The sequence below is a fragment of the Myodes glareolus genome, chromosome 10, assembly GCF_982192425.1.
Source record: "Myodes glareolus chromosome 10, mMyoGla1.1, whole genome shotgun sequence".
In the NCBI taxonomy this organism is placed as follows: Eukaryota; Metazoa; Chordata; class Mammalia; order Rodentia; family Cricetidae; genus Myodes; species Myodes glareolus.
Genome location: NC_142035.1, coordinates 48,099,165 through 48,116,062, shown reverse-complemented (window position 1 = coordinate 48,116,062; position 16,898 = coordinate 48,099,165). Strand labels below are relative to the sequence as shown.

General features: G+C 40.2%; 1 protein-coding gene across 4 annotated transcripts in view; it reads left to right on the top strand.

Annotated features, from left to right (window-relative positions):
- The window catches only part of Ptpra (protein tyrosine phosphatase receptor type A), a 102,960-nt gene that overhangs the window by 41,645 nt on the left and 44,417 nt on the right, over positions 1-16,898 (top strand). For 2 of the 4 annotated variants that reach the window (XM_048459583.3, XM_087911199.1), the window contains exons 2-4: positions 7,025-7,103; positions 7,242-7,580; positions 13,950-13,976. In XM_048459583.3, the coding sequence (XP_048315540.1) occupies positions 7,031-7,103; positions 7,242-7,580; positions 13,950-13,976 (439 nt within the window). In that variant the 5' untranslated portion in view covers positions 7,025-7,030. Of the gene's footprint in view, positions 1-3,934; positions 3,954-7,024; positions 7,104-7,241; positions 7,581-13,949; positions 13,977-16,898 lie in introns of those variants that run through there. The other 2 variants (XM_048459584.3, XM_048459586.3) reach the window with 2 other exon arrangements.

Here is a 16,898-nt window from a genome sequence, read left to right as displayed (position 1 = left end):
CTAGATCCTCCTTCCCCAGCCTCCTGGTTGCTGGGAATGTCGGTGTGTCCCATGACACCCGCTAATGTTAGGGTTTATATTCTCTTCCTGTACTAAACATGTGCAGAGCACCCTCACATTCTCTTCCCTAGGTCATCAGTAGTCAAATGTGAGTTCTTACTCCATGTGAGTTCTGTCATAATTGAGGTTGTTGCATCTGTCTGAAAATACTTTATGTGTATGAATAATTTGCTTGTATTTATGTATGTGCACCCCATGTGTGCCTGGTGCCCTTGGAGGCCAGAGGGCATTGGATCCCCTGAAATTGGAGATACAGACAGTTGTGAGCTGCCATGTAGGTGCTGGGAGCTAAACTCAGGTCCTCTGCAAGAGCAGCAAGTGCTCTTAACTGCTAACCCGTCTCTCCAGCACCTGAAATATGTTTTAAAATCACCTTTCTAAAGATCACACAGCACAATTAAGTTTATTAGCCCTTTGGCTAGAGTTTGCTCAGTTGCCCACATGTCTAAATAATAGACATGATCTCTTGTGCCTCACTTTTTTTCTCTTTGTCCTCATGTGAGGGGTCGTGGCTGTCAGCCTTGGCATCCACTTGCAGGAATTATATATCAGGGCAAGAAATACTGATCTTTTGCCAGAAGCCAACAAAGGTAGACTTTCTCTAGCAAATTTTTGGTGTGCCTGTGGTGGTCCATTCCTTCATTTTGAATGCAGAATTTATTTTTCAAATAAATTAGCCCTGACATATATGTAAATATATATAATTGATTGTCCATGGATTAAACATTCATGTTTCTGGCCAGGTGGTGGTGGTGCAAGCCTTTAGTCCAAGCACTCAGGAGGCAGAGGCAGGTGAATCTCTGAGATCGAAGCCAGCCTGGTCTATAGACTGAATTCAGGACAGCTAGGGCTACCTAAAGAAACTCTGTCTTGAAAAACAAAACAAAAATTCAGGTTTCTGGGCTGGGGCTATAACTCAGTAGCTCAGAAGTAACGTGCCTGTAGCATGCCCACAATCCTGACTACTATTTCCTCGACTACTTGTTTTTCAGGGGCATCCAATTTAACATTTACAGTTTCTATAACGGGGGATATACTACCAACATCAAAGTATACATAGAGTAAGTTTTCCTAACCCTACTTTGCACTGTCAGTATAGCAGAATTGGTAAGGGTTAAGTGAGAGGAGGTATAAAAAGTATTTAGCATATAAAATATATAGAGAGTATCCTGGTCTCTCTCTCTCTCTCTCTCTCTCTCTCTCTCTCTCTCTCTCTCTCTCTCTCTCTCTTTTGACAGGGTTTCTCTGTAGCTTTGGAGTCTGTCCAGGAACTTGCTCTGTAGACCAGGCTGACCTCAAACTCACAGAGATCCTCTTGCCTCTGCCTCCCAAGTGCTGGGATTAAAGATGTGTAGCACTACTGCCTAATGTATCCTGGTCCTTTTAGATGGGAGAGAAGATGTGGGAAATCTCACAGCCAGTGAGCATTGCCCACTTGGGTATCCCCAATGGAGAACAAGCACCTTCATTTACACCCATAGAAAATGTGTTAGGTTTGCTATGCTGAGTTTGAATTTTAAGAGCATTTGGAAAATATTCGGTCTTGGGGAAAGCACAATTGTGGTGTTATCTCTGTTATCAGTGTGATGAGATCTAGACTCTAGAAGATGGACCTTTGGGTGTGTCCATCAGGGATGATCTTGGAATTGCCTGTGAGTGATCAGCTGCCCGTGTAGAGATATTTTGTGTTATAACAAACAAATAAAGCTTGCCTGAAGATCAGAGTGCAGAGCTAAGCCACTAGTCAGCCATAGAGGCCAGGCAATGGTGACACATACCTTTAATCCCAGCACTAGGGAGGTGGAGACAGGAGTGATGTGGATGGGCGGAGAGAGGACTATAAAGCAGGAAGAGACAGGAGCTCAGATTCAGTCTGAGGATTTGTAGATCATAGAGATGCTGTCTGAGATTTTGTAGAGACAGCAGCAGTCTAAGGATTGGTAGAGATAGAATCGCCCCTTTGGTCTGAGCATTGGTAGCGGTAAGAACTCTCTAGTGACTGGCTGCTCTGCTTCTCTGATCTTTCGGATTAACCCCTATATCTGACTCTGGGTTTTTACTATTAAGAACAGTGAGAATTTGTGCTACAGCCTGGAGCTCCTGCTGCTGTGACATCTCCATTTTAATCTCAGTCTGTGAGCCAGAATAAACCTTGCTTAATTGCTTTCCTCATGGGTAGTGTGGTGGTGGTGGTGGTCTAATCACAACAGGAAAAGAAACCAAGATGACAGCTATGGGTGTTTTGGTTTTTTTTCCCCCCCACAAAATTTCCTTAGTCTTTTATCATATTACTTTTGTTCATGTTAGTGGCATCTGGGTTTATTTTATTATTTAAGTGTTGAATTTTGATAATTGATCGATCTAATGTATATATAATGAAAACATTTTAAAATAAGCTAGAGATGTTTTTGTAATGAGTAAGGACTACATTTTGGCTGGCTCTTTGGATGTGGAGAAACAAGGGAATGAACACAGTGTGTGTGCCACTATATTTGATATACTAAGGAAATGGACAGATTTCATGATTCATCCCCCAAAGTGTGCTTGCTTGGTATTATGTACTCAGTTTTCCAAAAGTTTATGATTTATAAGTTTTTGTTTCTGTTGTTGTTTTTAAATAAGTAATTGGAGAGCTGGGGAAGATTTCATGATTCATCCCCCAAAGTGTGCTTGCTTGGTATTATGTACTCAGTTTTCCAAAAGTTTATGATTTATAAGTTTTTGTTTCTGTTGTTGTTTTTAAATAAGTAATTGGAGAGCTGGGGAGATGACTCAATGAAATAAAGCTTCACACCTGTGAGGACCAGAGTTTCTGATCCCCAGAACCCACCTCCATGCCAAGTGAACTCTGTGGCCACCCGAAGTTTCGGCACTCAGGAGGCAGAGATTTGGGGGTTCCCAGAGCAAACTGACAAGCTAGATTGGTCACATTGGTGAGTTTGAGATCCTGCCTCAGCAAATAAGACAGAGAGTGACTGAGGGAAGCAGCCCAGACACACCACATATAAAGGGAAAAAATAAAATAAATCATTATAAACTTGAATTCTCTCAGGATTCTGGCTTTTCTAAAACATATAATTCTGTCTTAGGCCATTGTTGCCTAATGAAAAATAACTTACAAAGCCGGAAAATAAATATGTGTACAAACAACTCTTTTTTACATATGACATCCTTTATTGAGCATAGATTTTTTTTTAAAATTCTCTTCAATCTGTTCATACACAGACAAAAATAAGTTTGTGAAATATTTAACATACTTGAGCTTGCCAACCTAATCATTACATAGAGATGGGGAAATTATCCCCAACCTTCCTATCCAGGAGGCCAGTTCATTTGCTGCCCTCCAAGAACACGGAGCTAAATACGATAGACTGCCCCGTCTGAGCCTGCCTTCACGGTTTTTTGTAATTTGTTTAATTTTATTTTATGTGCATGAAAGTATCGGATTCCCTGGAACTGGAGTTACAGACAGCTGTGAGCTGCCATATGAGTGCTGGGAATTGAACCCAGGTCCTCTGAAAGAACAGCCAGTGCTCTTAACTGATGAGCCATTTCTCTAGCCCCCAGCAGCACATTTCTTGATGACTACAAGACATTTCAGTGTCTGAGAAGACTTTCATCATCAGATGCTGCTGCAGAAATATGGACTGTATGTTTCTCAGATATCACCAGAAATGTGTTTATGACTAAGGGAAAATGTCATGGAAAGCATGACACCGGTCATCCTTGAAAATTATTTTAGTCAGAATTATGCATTCTTATGAATGATCTTCCCAAAGATTGTGTTCTCACCAGGCTGGTGACCTGAACTTGATGGTCCCATCTGCCATCCAGTTAGGCAGAGGAGGAGGACCTGGGAGTGAGTAGGACGGAAGCACACAGAGGAGGCATGGGTAGGTAATCTTGGCCAACATTCAACAATAAATGCTTTAATTTTAAATTTTTATTAAATTTCTTTTTTGATGGAGGAGGGTTATCTGTCTATTGTGTTATTTTCATTGGTCAATAAAGAGACTGCCTTGGCCCTTTGATAGGACAGAAAATTAGGTAGGCGGAGTAAACAGAATAGAATGCTGGGAAGAGGGCAATGAGGCAGCCGCCATGGAGCCAGCCACCAGGTCAGACATGCTGAATCTTTTCCAGTAAGCCACCAGCTCGTGGTGCTATACAGATTATTAGAAATGGGTTAATATCAAGATATGAGAGTTAGTCTGTAACTAACTCTCTAGAGATAATGGGCCAGGCAGTGCTTAAATGAATACAATTTGTGTGTTATTATTTCTGGGGCTAAGCTAGCCGTGCGGGAGCTGGGCAGGATGAAAAGCAGACCTGCCCTCAACTCCTCACTACACTTTTTAAATTAGTGAGGGGTTAAGTGTGCATGAGTACAGGTGCCTGTGGAGGCTCAGTGGTGAGCCCCAGCATGGGTGCTGGGAACCACACTCTCATCATGAGTACAGGTGCCTGTGGAGGCTCAGTGGTGAGCCATCTGCCTGCCTCCTACAGTCAGCTCTTAGAGGCGAACAGAAAGGACTGGCTAAAATGTTGTTGGTATATCCACATAATAAAACACTACAGCTGTTGACCAGAAGGGTACCTATGTGTATTGATATGGAAGGTATTTAGAATTTGCTTAAGTAAAAATTGAAGCACTAGACTTATTTATAAGTTTTTAAATGTGTCGGTGTATGTCAGTTTAGTAGAGAAACCTTCTGAAGCGTTTTGAAATAAGTATCTAGTGACCTCCTCGGAAATGAGACTAGCGGTGGTGAATGGGACTTGTTTTGCTTTATTTGCCCTATTCTGTTTGTATTTGTTCTTACAAGTGTGCTTTACTTTTGGTTGGAGCAGGGGATTCAAGACAGAGTTTTTCTGTGTAGCCCTGGCTGTCATGGAACTCACTCTGTAGTCCAGGCTGGCCTTGAACTGATAATGATCGGCTGCCTCAGCCTCCAAGTGCTGGGATTAAAGGTGTGTGCCACCACTGCCTGGCTTGGATGACAACTTTCAAGAGTCAGTTCTCTCTACCAGTCCCAAGGATGAATTTCAGTTTGTCAGGATTGCCAGCAGGCTTCTTAGCCTGCTGAGCTGTCTGTCTGTTCCTCCCCACCTCCCACCTCAATCTTTCTTACTAACAACAGTAGTAAGTAGCACACAATACTATTCATGGACTGGAGAACTGGCTCGGAGGTTAAGAGCACTAGCTGTACTTCCAGATGTCCTGAATTCAATTCCCAGCAACCACATGGTGACTCACAACCATCTGTAACTAGATCTGGTTCCCTCTTCTTGCCTGCAGGCAGACATGCAGACAGAACACTGTATACATAATAAACAAGTAAAAATCTTAAGAAAAAGAGCACTGGCTGTTCTTCCTGATGGACCCAGGTTCAATTCCCAGCACTTACACGGTAGTTCACAACTTCTGTAGCTCCCAGATCTGACACCCTTACACAGGCACACATGCAAGCAAAATACCAATTCACATGAAAATAAAAGAAAATTAAAGACAATTTACAATGGTAAAAATAATTTTAGTTGCTATGTCCTGGGTTTTTAAGATCTGGTTCTGTAGCAGTCATTTTTTTGATGAGTCATCTAATATAAAAATTTTAAATATATAGAAAAATCGAAAGAAGGTCTTTTTTTTCTGATACAGGATCTCACTTAGCTTCAGACTCAGAACAGTCCTCCTGCCTCAGCTTTCTGAGTACTGAGATTCTAGGTATGAGCCACCACCCCCAGCTGAGAGAGGTGTGTATGTGTAGATGTATGTGTGAGGGGTGCACATGTTCCTCAGGGTGTTCCTGAATGTTCTGATTTCAGCCAGGTTGGCAGCCCCTAGAGATCTGCCTGCCTCTGCACCCCCAGCAGTGGGATTATAAGTAGGTGCCACCACACTCAGCTTTTTCTCCTAAGTGCTGCTATCAATTTAACAGTGTTCTACTATACTTTTTTTTTATCATATATCTACCTATCGTCTTACCATTTTTTTTTTTTGTGGAGTGGGGGTGGTTTTTTCGAGAAAGGGTTTCTCTTTGTCATCTTGACTGTCCTAGAACTCGCCCTATAGGCCAGGCTGGCCTCAAACTCACAAGATCTGCCTGCCTCTGCCTCCTGAGTGTGGGATTAAAGGTGTGTCCACCACCTCCCAGCTACCAATTCATTTTTTAATTTTTATGAGTGTATGTATACTATGTGTATGTGTATGTCGAGTGCATCTATACAGGACAACTTGCTTGAATACACTCTCTCCTTCCACTCTGAGGGTCCCAGTGATCCTTGGCTTGTGGCAAGCACTTTATGTCATTTAAGGTTCGCTAACCGGTGAACCACCTCTTCAGCCCCCATTATCACAGCCTACAAAGGAAAAAGTCTCTGCACTTAAGGAAGGCCACTGGTGAATACATTCCCTTGCTAGGCAATCCCATTGTAGCATAGCAAACTTCTGGGTTTGTATAAATTACCTACATATGCCCCGCTCAATATTTTCATATGCCTCTTAGGGAAGCATGCCCTTTTTCACTCAGATAGTGGCTGCCATATTGATTTAAATCATGGGAAAGCATGACTTGTAAATAAATTGGTTTTCAATTTTTTTCTGTAGAACCTAGATCAGTACTGCACTCAGGTCCTGAGTAGATGAACTTAGGAATGTAAGGACTGCTTAGCTCTCATACATAGAGATACAATCTAGCACTAGAGTTTTCAAGTGGTTTTTAAAGTGCAACCAAGGTTGAGAATTATACTTTAAAAGATATTTAAATTTACTTTTATTTCTATGAAGACACAATTAATAGCTAAACTTCTGGGGCAAACAGCCTGTCGAGCTGTCAAAAGATCCTGTGTATGTATTTAAATAGCTAAGAAAGATGCTACCCAAAATAACTTGTTGTATTTTGACTCGTTTGGACATAATTATAATAATGCAAGACTTCATCTCGTGTGTCTCCCTGTTTTCTAGGTCAGCATGGATTCCTGGTTCATTCTTGTTCTGTTTGGCAGTAGTCTTATACATGTCAGTGCCAACAATGCTACTACAGGTAAAAACTGCCATCTGAGAGGATGTGTGAGGCATTTATTAATACTTACTACTTTGTGTCTTAACTGTTGGGCTTCTCGTTCTTCATAAAATGTTTCTCCTTTTTTCTCTTTCTTTTTTTTTTTTTTGGTGTTTGTAGTTTCACCTTCTTTAGAAATTACAAGATTAATTAAAACATCAACAACAGAATCAGTTAAGGAGGAGAATAAAACTTCAAATCCAACCTCTTCAGTAATTTCTCTTTCTGAGGCACCAACATTCAGCCCCAATCTCACTCTGGAACCCACCTATGTAACTACTGTCAATTCTTCACACTCTGACAATGGGACCAAGAGAGCAGCAAGCACAGATCCTGGAGGCACTACTGTCTCACCCAACGGAACATGGCTTGATAACGTATTTACGGACGCCAGGACAGAACCTTGGGAGGGGAATTCCAGCACGGCAGCAACCACTCCAGAGACCTTCCCTCCTGCAGGTACCAGAGTTGCTTTCTGCTTGTTCATCTCACTCTGGGCTTATTTACCATTTTACTGTCTTCATATATATTTTATAGCCATAAAATTCTTGAAATATATGTTTGCCAAGAAACATATAAGAAACCTCAAGAAAGGGAATTTTTAAAGATTTCTTTTAATGTATGTGTCCGTGTACCTGTGTGTTGTGCCTGTGTCTATGTGTGTTTGCATGCATTTACGTGCAACATGTGTATGTGGGTGCCCTCAGAGGCAAGAAGAGGGTCTTAGATCCCCTGGACTTGGAATTTCAGATGGTTCTGAACTACCTGATGTGGGCACTGGGAATGAAGTCCATGTCCTCTGAAAGGACAGCAGGTGCTCTTAATAGGGCCATCCCACCAGCCCCCGTCCCATACGCAATTATATTTTGTTTTTGTTTTTTGTTTTTTTGTTTTTTGTTTTTGGAGACAGGGTTTGGTTTCTCTGTAGCTTTGGAGTCTGTCCTGGAACTAGCTCTTGTAGACTAGGCTGGCCTCAAACTCACAGAGATCCGTCTGTCTCTGCCTCCCGAGTGCTGGGATTAAAGGCGTGTACCTCCAACACCCGGCAATTCTTAATACCTGGTTAGTGTAGCACTTTCTGGAGGCTATTTTTCTGATAGGTGAGATCCTATTAGATTGGTGAGGTCCATGTGTGTTTAAAGGTATTGAATAAAGAGAGGGGGACTAGTATACAACCAAAAGACTGAAGATGAGAAGCACAGACTGGGTAGTGAATTGGCCATAAGAAAAAGCAGTCTATGGGGGCCGTGAGGAGAGAATGAAGATGGAAGTCCCATATGTAACACAGCAGTAGACTGTGGGTACTCAGAAAGGGGCTCACGGAGGCTTACATTTCAGAGTCATCTGTTCAGCCCAAGTCTCTGTCTCCTTGACTTTGAGTCACTAGATTTAAGCAGCAGTGGCTCAGAGGACAAGATCAGAACTCTGGGCCTGAGATCAGCTTGGGTAGGGCAGGTTTCTGACTTAATGGACCAGTTTCCTGGTTTGTAGAAGACAAACAGAGGGTCTCTCAAAAAGCTTTTACATGGAGTAATAGCTCCAATTGCTACATAAAGGAAGGTTTTTTCCCTAGCAAAATTGCTGTTCTCTCATCTATGATTGCATCCTTTTGGCTCAGATTTTTTGTCTGTTTCAGATTCCCTTAGTTGGATCCATGACTCATGGTGAAATTCCAAAAAGTGCTTTTGAAATTTAATACGATTTGGTACTAAAAGTGGCATCTTTCAACTAGACCTTATAGTGCAGACCCAGTACCTGCCTGCTTCAATGTCATTGTTTCTGCAATAAAAGCAAGATAACGCTATTAGTTATAGTTAAGAGCATAGTTTGCAGACCCACACTACTTGTTCCTGTTCAATCCCAGTTCTGCCTTAATCTCTGTTATGAGCATAGGTAAATTTACTTGATTATATCTGTACCTCAATTTTTTCACATATAAAATTAAAATGAATGATGGTAATAGCTCATACCCATAGAGAAGTTGTTTAATGAATTGATCTAAGATGGGCAGAGTAGTGTACACCTTTTATCCTAACACTTGAAAGCAGGCCTTGAATTTGTGAATTCAAGGCCAGCCTGATCGACAGAATGAGTTCCAGAACAGCCAGACCCTATCTTGAAAAAGAAAGATAAATAAATAAATTGATGTAAGTCAAATCCTTATTACAATACTGTACATGGTGATAAGCAACCTTTTTACGGTCAGCTGTTATAATTGTTACAACTTGTGCTTTGAGGGGGTTCCATAAATTACATGGCCAGGCAAGGTGATATGTGGCTATAACACCAGCATATAGGAGGCTGAGGCAGGAGCATTATAGTTCCAGAGCAGCCTAGGCTCTATCACCAGACCCTGTTTCAAAAAGGTCTGGGCCTAATATGCTCTCAGTGGAGGCACTTGCTTACTGTGCATGAAGCCCTGGATTAGTCTACTACTGTAAAGTAAACAAATATAGAGTGTAGATAGATTTTTCTTTGGGCTGCCAGCTCACAAAAACCCACATGGAGACTTACAATTAATTATAAAAGCTCAACCTTAGCTTAGACTTGTTTCTAACCAATTCTTATAACTTAACCCATATTTTTTCATCTGAGTTCTTCCATGTGCTTGTTACCTCATCTCCATTTTGCCCATCTTACTTCCTCCTTTCTGGCTGGCGGCTTCTCCTTTCTTCTTACCAGAACGCTCTGTCCCCAAAAGTCCCACCTAACTTCTTCCTACCTAGCTAAAGGTCATTCAGCTCTTTATTAAACCAGTCACAGTGACACATCTTCACACAGTGTAAAGAAATATTTCACAACAATAGAAATGTGTTAAATGTCCATAACTGCCACTGTTCTTGATTAGATTGAGAACTGAAATCAATTTTGTTTTAAATGTTAAGGTACAGATTAGACCCATTCATAAAAATCTGTTTAATGGGGGCTGGAGAGATGGCTCAGTGGTTAAGAGCACTGACTGCTCTTCCAGAGGACCCGGGTTCAATTCCCAGCACCCACATGGCAGCTCAAAACTGTCTGATGAACCAGTTCCAGGGGATCTGACACCTTCACACCAATGCACATAAAATAAAAGTTAAATAAATCATAAAAAAATATTTTAAAAAAAGACCACTTATAAAAAGATCTGTTTAATGGACTACCATCATTATTTTGTTTATTTTGTCTTAGTGGATGACTCTATTCCATTTCTATTCATGTTATATGTGTAATGTTTTGAAACATTTGTTTGTTATGCACAAACATACATATGTATACTAAGTAACATCATAAAATATCTTCTGTGAGTTATAGCCATTGCTCAGGGCAGAAAGGCAAAGTAACTTTCATAGGCTGAAGGAATGAATATAGAAGGCAGAATTATAAAGTAAGCCCAGTTGATTTCAAAGCATGGGTCTCATTCTGTACTGTTTTCCACTTAACAATTCTTGAGATGACCATGGGTGATTATCCCCTGTTAGTGCTTGCTGGATTTAATACTAATTAAGATATTATACTTGGAAGTAGCAGAGTAGACATATTTCTCACTATTGTAGTCTTAACATATTAAGATTTCTCCCAACACACATAAAATTACATAAAATGTAATTTAAACCTTTTAAAGGTGCAATGAGGGCTGCAGACATAGTTCAATGGGCAAAGCATGAAGACCTGAGTTCAAGTCCCCTGAATTCATATACACCTAGACATGGTGATTCCCATTTATAATCTTATTGCTCCTATGGTAAGATGGGGGGTAGAGACAGGAGAACTCCCAGAAGCTCACAGACCATTTAGCCTGGTATACACAGTGCAGTGGCAAACAAGAAATCCTGTCTCAAATAAGGTGGAAGGTGAGGACCCGTGCTGTCTAATTTTACGTCATCTTGACACAGCTGAGAAAATGCCCCCACCCGATTGACCTGTGGTGTACTTGATGGTTGTTGTGGAGGGGCCTGGTCACTGTGTGTTACCACCACTGGGCTGGTGGTCCTGCCTTCTATAAGCATCTGAACAAGCCAAAGAGAACGAACAAGTAAGCAGTACTCCTGCATGGCTTCTGCCTCAGTTCCTGCCTCCAGGTTCCTGCACTGACTTCCTGGATGATGGACTGCAAGCTATAAGCTGAAATAAACCCTTTCTTCCCCACGTTGATTTTGATTATGCTGTTGTATCATAGCAATAGAAACCTAAGATAGGGCCTATGTCCAAGGCTGTCCTCTGACTCCTCACATCTATCACGGTATTCATATGCCCCAACTCACATACATGAACATGCATACAGACAAAAGGTGAAACAACACCTTTGTTATAAATTGAATTATCATATATATATTTATTACTCTTATTAATTTCATACATGTATATGATATATTGGTCATCTTCATACCCTTCTACCCCATCTTATTCTTCCTACCACTAGACTGATCTTCCTCTTCCTAGTGATTCCCCCTTCAGCCTCCATGTCTTTTTCTTAAGATTTGTTTTTTATGTATATGAGTGTCTTGCCTGCATGTATATTATATATGTATGTATATGTATGTATGTACTGTGTGCACGTATGATGCCCATGAAGGCCAGATTAGAGCATCAGATCCCTGGAATGTAGTTACAGATGATTGTGAGCTTCCATGTGTGTGCCGGGAGCTAAACTCACCCCCTCCAGTGCTCTGAATTACTGATCCATCTCTCTAGTTCCCTACTTTTCAAAAGGGTTTTTTGTTTTTGTTTTTTACTTAATGTCCCAAAATTTTCATTAATATTACTTACAGGAACATGCTTGAGGAGTTGTGATATAATATAGGATTTTTTTCCATTGACGTTTATGAGTGGGTTTTTTTTTTCTATGTGAATTTGGTCTGTGTTTTTACTTTGCAAACATGATATTGTTGATTTGTTAGTTGCTAGTGTTTTTTTTCTTCATTGAAAGAACATGAAAGTTTAAAGACAAAAAGAAAAAGATTTGAAAGTTTGCATAGAAAACTGTATTTTTCTCGTATTTCCGAATTCAAATGAATTTAAGAAGTCATCTCAAGAAAGGTTGATTTCCTGCATAGCTTTAGTAGTTCTCATTTTACATAATTTCATCTCCTTTTTCCCCCTCAGGGTTTAGTATTTCATAGTTTGTGTCTTTCCTTCCAAAAAGACCCACTATTTTTTTTTTTTTATCAGTTCTATCACCTTAGCTTTTTTGCGGGCTGGGGGGGGGGTGTCAAAACAGGATTTCTCTGTGTAATAGCCTTGGCTCTCCTGGAACTAGCTCTTATAGACCAGGCTGTCCTTGACCTCACAGAGATCCACCTGCCTCTGCCTCCTGAGTGCTGGGATTAAAGAAGTGAGCCACCACTGCCCAGCTCACTTTAGCTTTTTCTTTTATTATTTTTATCTTTTCTACCTTGCTTTAGGTTTATTTTGTGCTGCCTATTTAAGTTTTTAAATTAAGGCTGAATTTTTTGTTTTTATATTTCAGACTTATTAATATTAGATAGTGTGATTTTTATGCAACATAGGTTTCAACATGCTGCATAGGTATTCCTGTAGGTAGCTGCTAGCTAGGATGCTCTCTAAGCTGCACTCCAGTTGTGGGCAGAAGGTTCCCTCATCGGGAACCATGGTGTCTCATGCTACGTAGCCCTGCCAACCTAGTAACAACTGTCTTATCTGTGTGGTTATGTGTTCTCACCACTGAGAACAAAGGAAATAGAAGCAATTTCTTTTCCAGATTTTGTAACCCACACTTAACCCATAGCTTTTGCTCACATCTCATTAGCTGAAATGTATCATGTGGCCACACCTTGTCTTAGAAGCACAGTATTTAACCAGACAGCTTTGTACCTGACTAAAAAACACAAACAGATGTTTTTATTGTTTGTTTTTATTTTATTTTTCAAATTTTGTCTGTGTTAATTTCCACTTTTATTGTATACTGATGAGAGAATATTGTACTATTTGTTTTAGGGGGGTTGTTTACACTGTAGATATGCCACAGGTTTCTTTTAAAATATGTATATTAAGAAAATATGTATGTTAAGCCAGGCTGTGGTGGCGCACACCTTTAATCCCAGCACTTGGGAGGCAGAGGCAGACTAATCTCTGTTCAAGGTCAGCCTGGTCTACAGAGCAAGTTAGGACAGCCAGGACTGCTGCACAGAGAAATCCTGTCTTGAAAAAAACAAAAACAAACAAAAAAGTCATATGTTAGTTTATTGGTGCTGGTTGGAGCTGCCGCAGTGCAGGTATATGGGGTCAGTTTTGCTTTCCATTGTGTAGATTTTGAGGACTGAACTCAAGTTATCAGACTTTATGGCATTTGCCTTTGCCTGGTTAGCTATCTCACCAGTCCATCGTAAGTTTCTAAAAACAAGCTTTTCTCTATTAGTACATGAAGTTGGGTATATATCAATTAGATTGGATTTTTGTTGTTGTTGTTGTTGTTTTGTATTTTGGTTTGGTTGGTTTTAGTTTGGGCTGGTTGGTTTTTTTTTCCTGTATCTTATTATGTGGATCTTTTATGTCTTTAAAACTTAAAATTTTAAAAGTTGTCCTTTTACATTTCAAAAGTCCAAAAGACATAATGTCTTCTGGTAGCTGATATTTGTGTTTTTCCTTGAATTACTGTGTTTTTAGTGAATATTGGATGCTGACTGTGTGCATACTCAGGAGGGAGGAAGGAGACCACTGGCTAAAGCTGAGTAACCCTAGATAATCTTGTTCCCCATTTATGCAGTGTACTGAACGTGGAGAAAATAGCCTATATTCTTGGAGCTTATTCTTTGTTTTTCCTTAAATTGAATGACAATGTTTTCCTTTAACCTGAGTAAATGTTTCTGTTTTTTACTTGTTACACAGGTAATTCTGACTCAAAAGACAGGAGAGGTGAGCCAGTCACCCTCTATCTGTTGTCCTTTTAAAAGATGTTTGCTGTCCATCCTTGTTTCTTCTGTGTGGGAACCTGTACGTCCATGGCTGTGTTGTTTACTGTCCTTAAATGTTTCCATATTTACCTTAGAAAAAGGAGACAGCATTGTATTTTTATATAGATGACATATTCAATGTATTCTATATATTTTTAAATTTTTATTTATGTATATGTTGTGTCTGCATGTATGTCTCTGTATCACACATGTATGCCTGTTGCCCATAGAGACAGTAAAAGTGCACCACAATGGAGTCACAGGTGATTGTGAGCCCTCATGAGGGTGCTGGAAATCAGCTCATAGTCCTCATAGCTGGGGTTCTTAGTTGCTGAGCCATTTCTCCAGCCCCTTTATGTATTTTAACCAACAACAACAACAAAATAATTGTGTATTTGTCATGTCTCCATGCTAGTATTTTACCCTTTGGTGATATATTAGGACATAATTTGTTTTATATTTTTTTTATTTTGTATGTATGAGTGTTTTGCCTTCATGTCTATCTGTGTACCATATGTGCCCAGTGCCTCTGAAGGCAAGAAGAAGACACCTGACCCTCTGGAACTGGAGTTACAGATCATTGTGAGCCACCTTGTAGGTGCTGAGAATTGAATCTGGGTTCTCTGGAAGAGCAACAAGTGCTCTTACCATCTCTTCAGCCCTAGGCCATAATTTGTAAAAATTAGTTGATTTTTGGCTTTTAGTCTGCTATTATCTTTATACATTTTGTTTCTTGTACTTTTTCTCTTACTCTATAAAATGGTGTCATCTCATGGCTTTTAGGGATTTTCAACATCCTAATGCAAAGCTCCCACAGCCCCAGATAATGTGTTAGCTACTTTTCTGTTGCTGTACAACACAGTAATCAAAACAACTTAGAGCTTATTGTGACTTACAGTTCCAGAGGAGTAGATGTCTGTAGTCGTGAGCAAGGCGTGGTGGCAGGGTCAAGAGGCTGAGAGACCACCTCTCAGCAACACACAAGAAGCAGAAATCAAGAACAGGAAGCAGGACAAGGCTGTAAACCCCAGTGATGTTCTTCACCCAGCAAAGCTGCACCTCCTAAAGGTTCTGTTATCTCCCCAAACAGCACACCAACTGGGCACCCACATTTCAAATAGATGATTCCTTAATAAATAAATAAATAAATATTTAAAAATAATAATAAATAAATATTAAGAAAAAGAATATTCCATTTTATCATTCTTCTGATAACTATTTTTATTTCTGCCTCTATGAGATGCTTTATTTCTACATTAACTGGTTATTATTCCTATACTGTCTGTATTTATCAACTCTTTCATTAGTCATGAACAGTACTATTTTCCTGATAACTTGTCTATTTTACACATTAATTCAGAACCTTTCCTGACCTCTTGTCTTAAATGTAATACTCCCACCCCATTCCATCTTCCACTCCTCATGGCATGAGTTAGATTTCATTGTTTATGGTCTTCACTAAAATATGTTTCATAAAGGCAAAGATTTTTTGTTACTGCTAAATAATCTGAATTTACCATGGATGTGGTATTAGATAAAATAATCCATGGCTTGTTATGAATGGATTATTAGATGATAGCTGTAGGCTTTGTTTCTTGTGGCACTGGGGATCATCAAATTACTGGCCCTCCCTGCACATGGGAGGCAAGTGCTCCCCTAAACCCGTTGACTATATCTAGCAGTTGTGTAATATAGAGTCTTCCATTGGATCCCAGCTCCAAGCAAACCCGAAAAAACATTTATGAGTCAATCAGGGAACGGTAACCAGTACCTGGGTCTTAGAAAATACTGAGGAATTAGTGTTGCTCTTTTAAGATCAGAATAAGAATTGCTGGGACTAGAGAGATGGCTCAGTGGGTAAGAGCACTGACTGCTCTTCCTGAAGACTAGGATTCAATTCCCAGCGCCCACGTGGCAACTGACAACTGTTTCAGTTTCAGTGGACCCTATACCCATGACAAAACACATCAAATAAAATAAGAATTAATTAGTTTTTTTAAAAAAAAGAGTTGTTGCTGGGCAGTGGTGGTGCACACCCTTGATGCCAGCACTTGTGAAGCAGAGGCAGGCTGATTTCTGAGTTCAAGCCAGTCTGGTCTACAGAGTGAGTTCCAGGGCAGGGAGGACTACACAGAGAAACCTTGTCTCAAGAAACCAAAAAGAAAAGGAAAGGAAAGGAGAGGAGAGGGGAGGGGAGGGGAGGGGAGGGGATTTAATTAATTTATTTAATTAAATAAAGTAATGAATTGTTATCAGGTTGATAAGATGGCTCAGTAAAGGCTCTTGTCACCCACCAGACCTGTTGACCTGAGTTCAGTCACCAGTATCCACATGGTGGGAGGAGAGAACCAACTCCCACAAGTTGGCCTCTGACCTTTACACATGCACTGTGACATGCTTGCATGCTTACACAGACATACACAAACCAATGTAATAATATTTTTTAAAGGATCTTTATGAGCCAGCTGTGGTGGCATACACCTTTAATCCAAGTACTTGGGAGATGAGGCAAATGGATCTCTTTGAGTTTGAGACCAGCCTAGTCCACAAAGCAAGTTCCAGGACTACACAGAGAAACCCTGTCTCAAAGAATGTTTGTGATGTGTTCTCATAATTGCCATTGCTTAAGTGGGGAGGGGGGGGTTATTGGCCAGCTCTTCTCAATTGTGATTTTTCTCTCACAGTGTATTTATTAATGTATGGAAACATTTTGATCATCACAGTCAGGATGTTGCTGCTGGCATCTAGTAGTGGAGGCCAGGGATGTTTTAAAGATCCTACAGTGCATATTTTAGACTACCACAACAAAATGTCTTGAATGTGAGGTTGAAAAACCTTGATATAGATGGGAAAAAACTTGGTGTATTGATAATGGTGAAGTCAA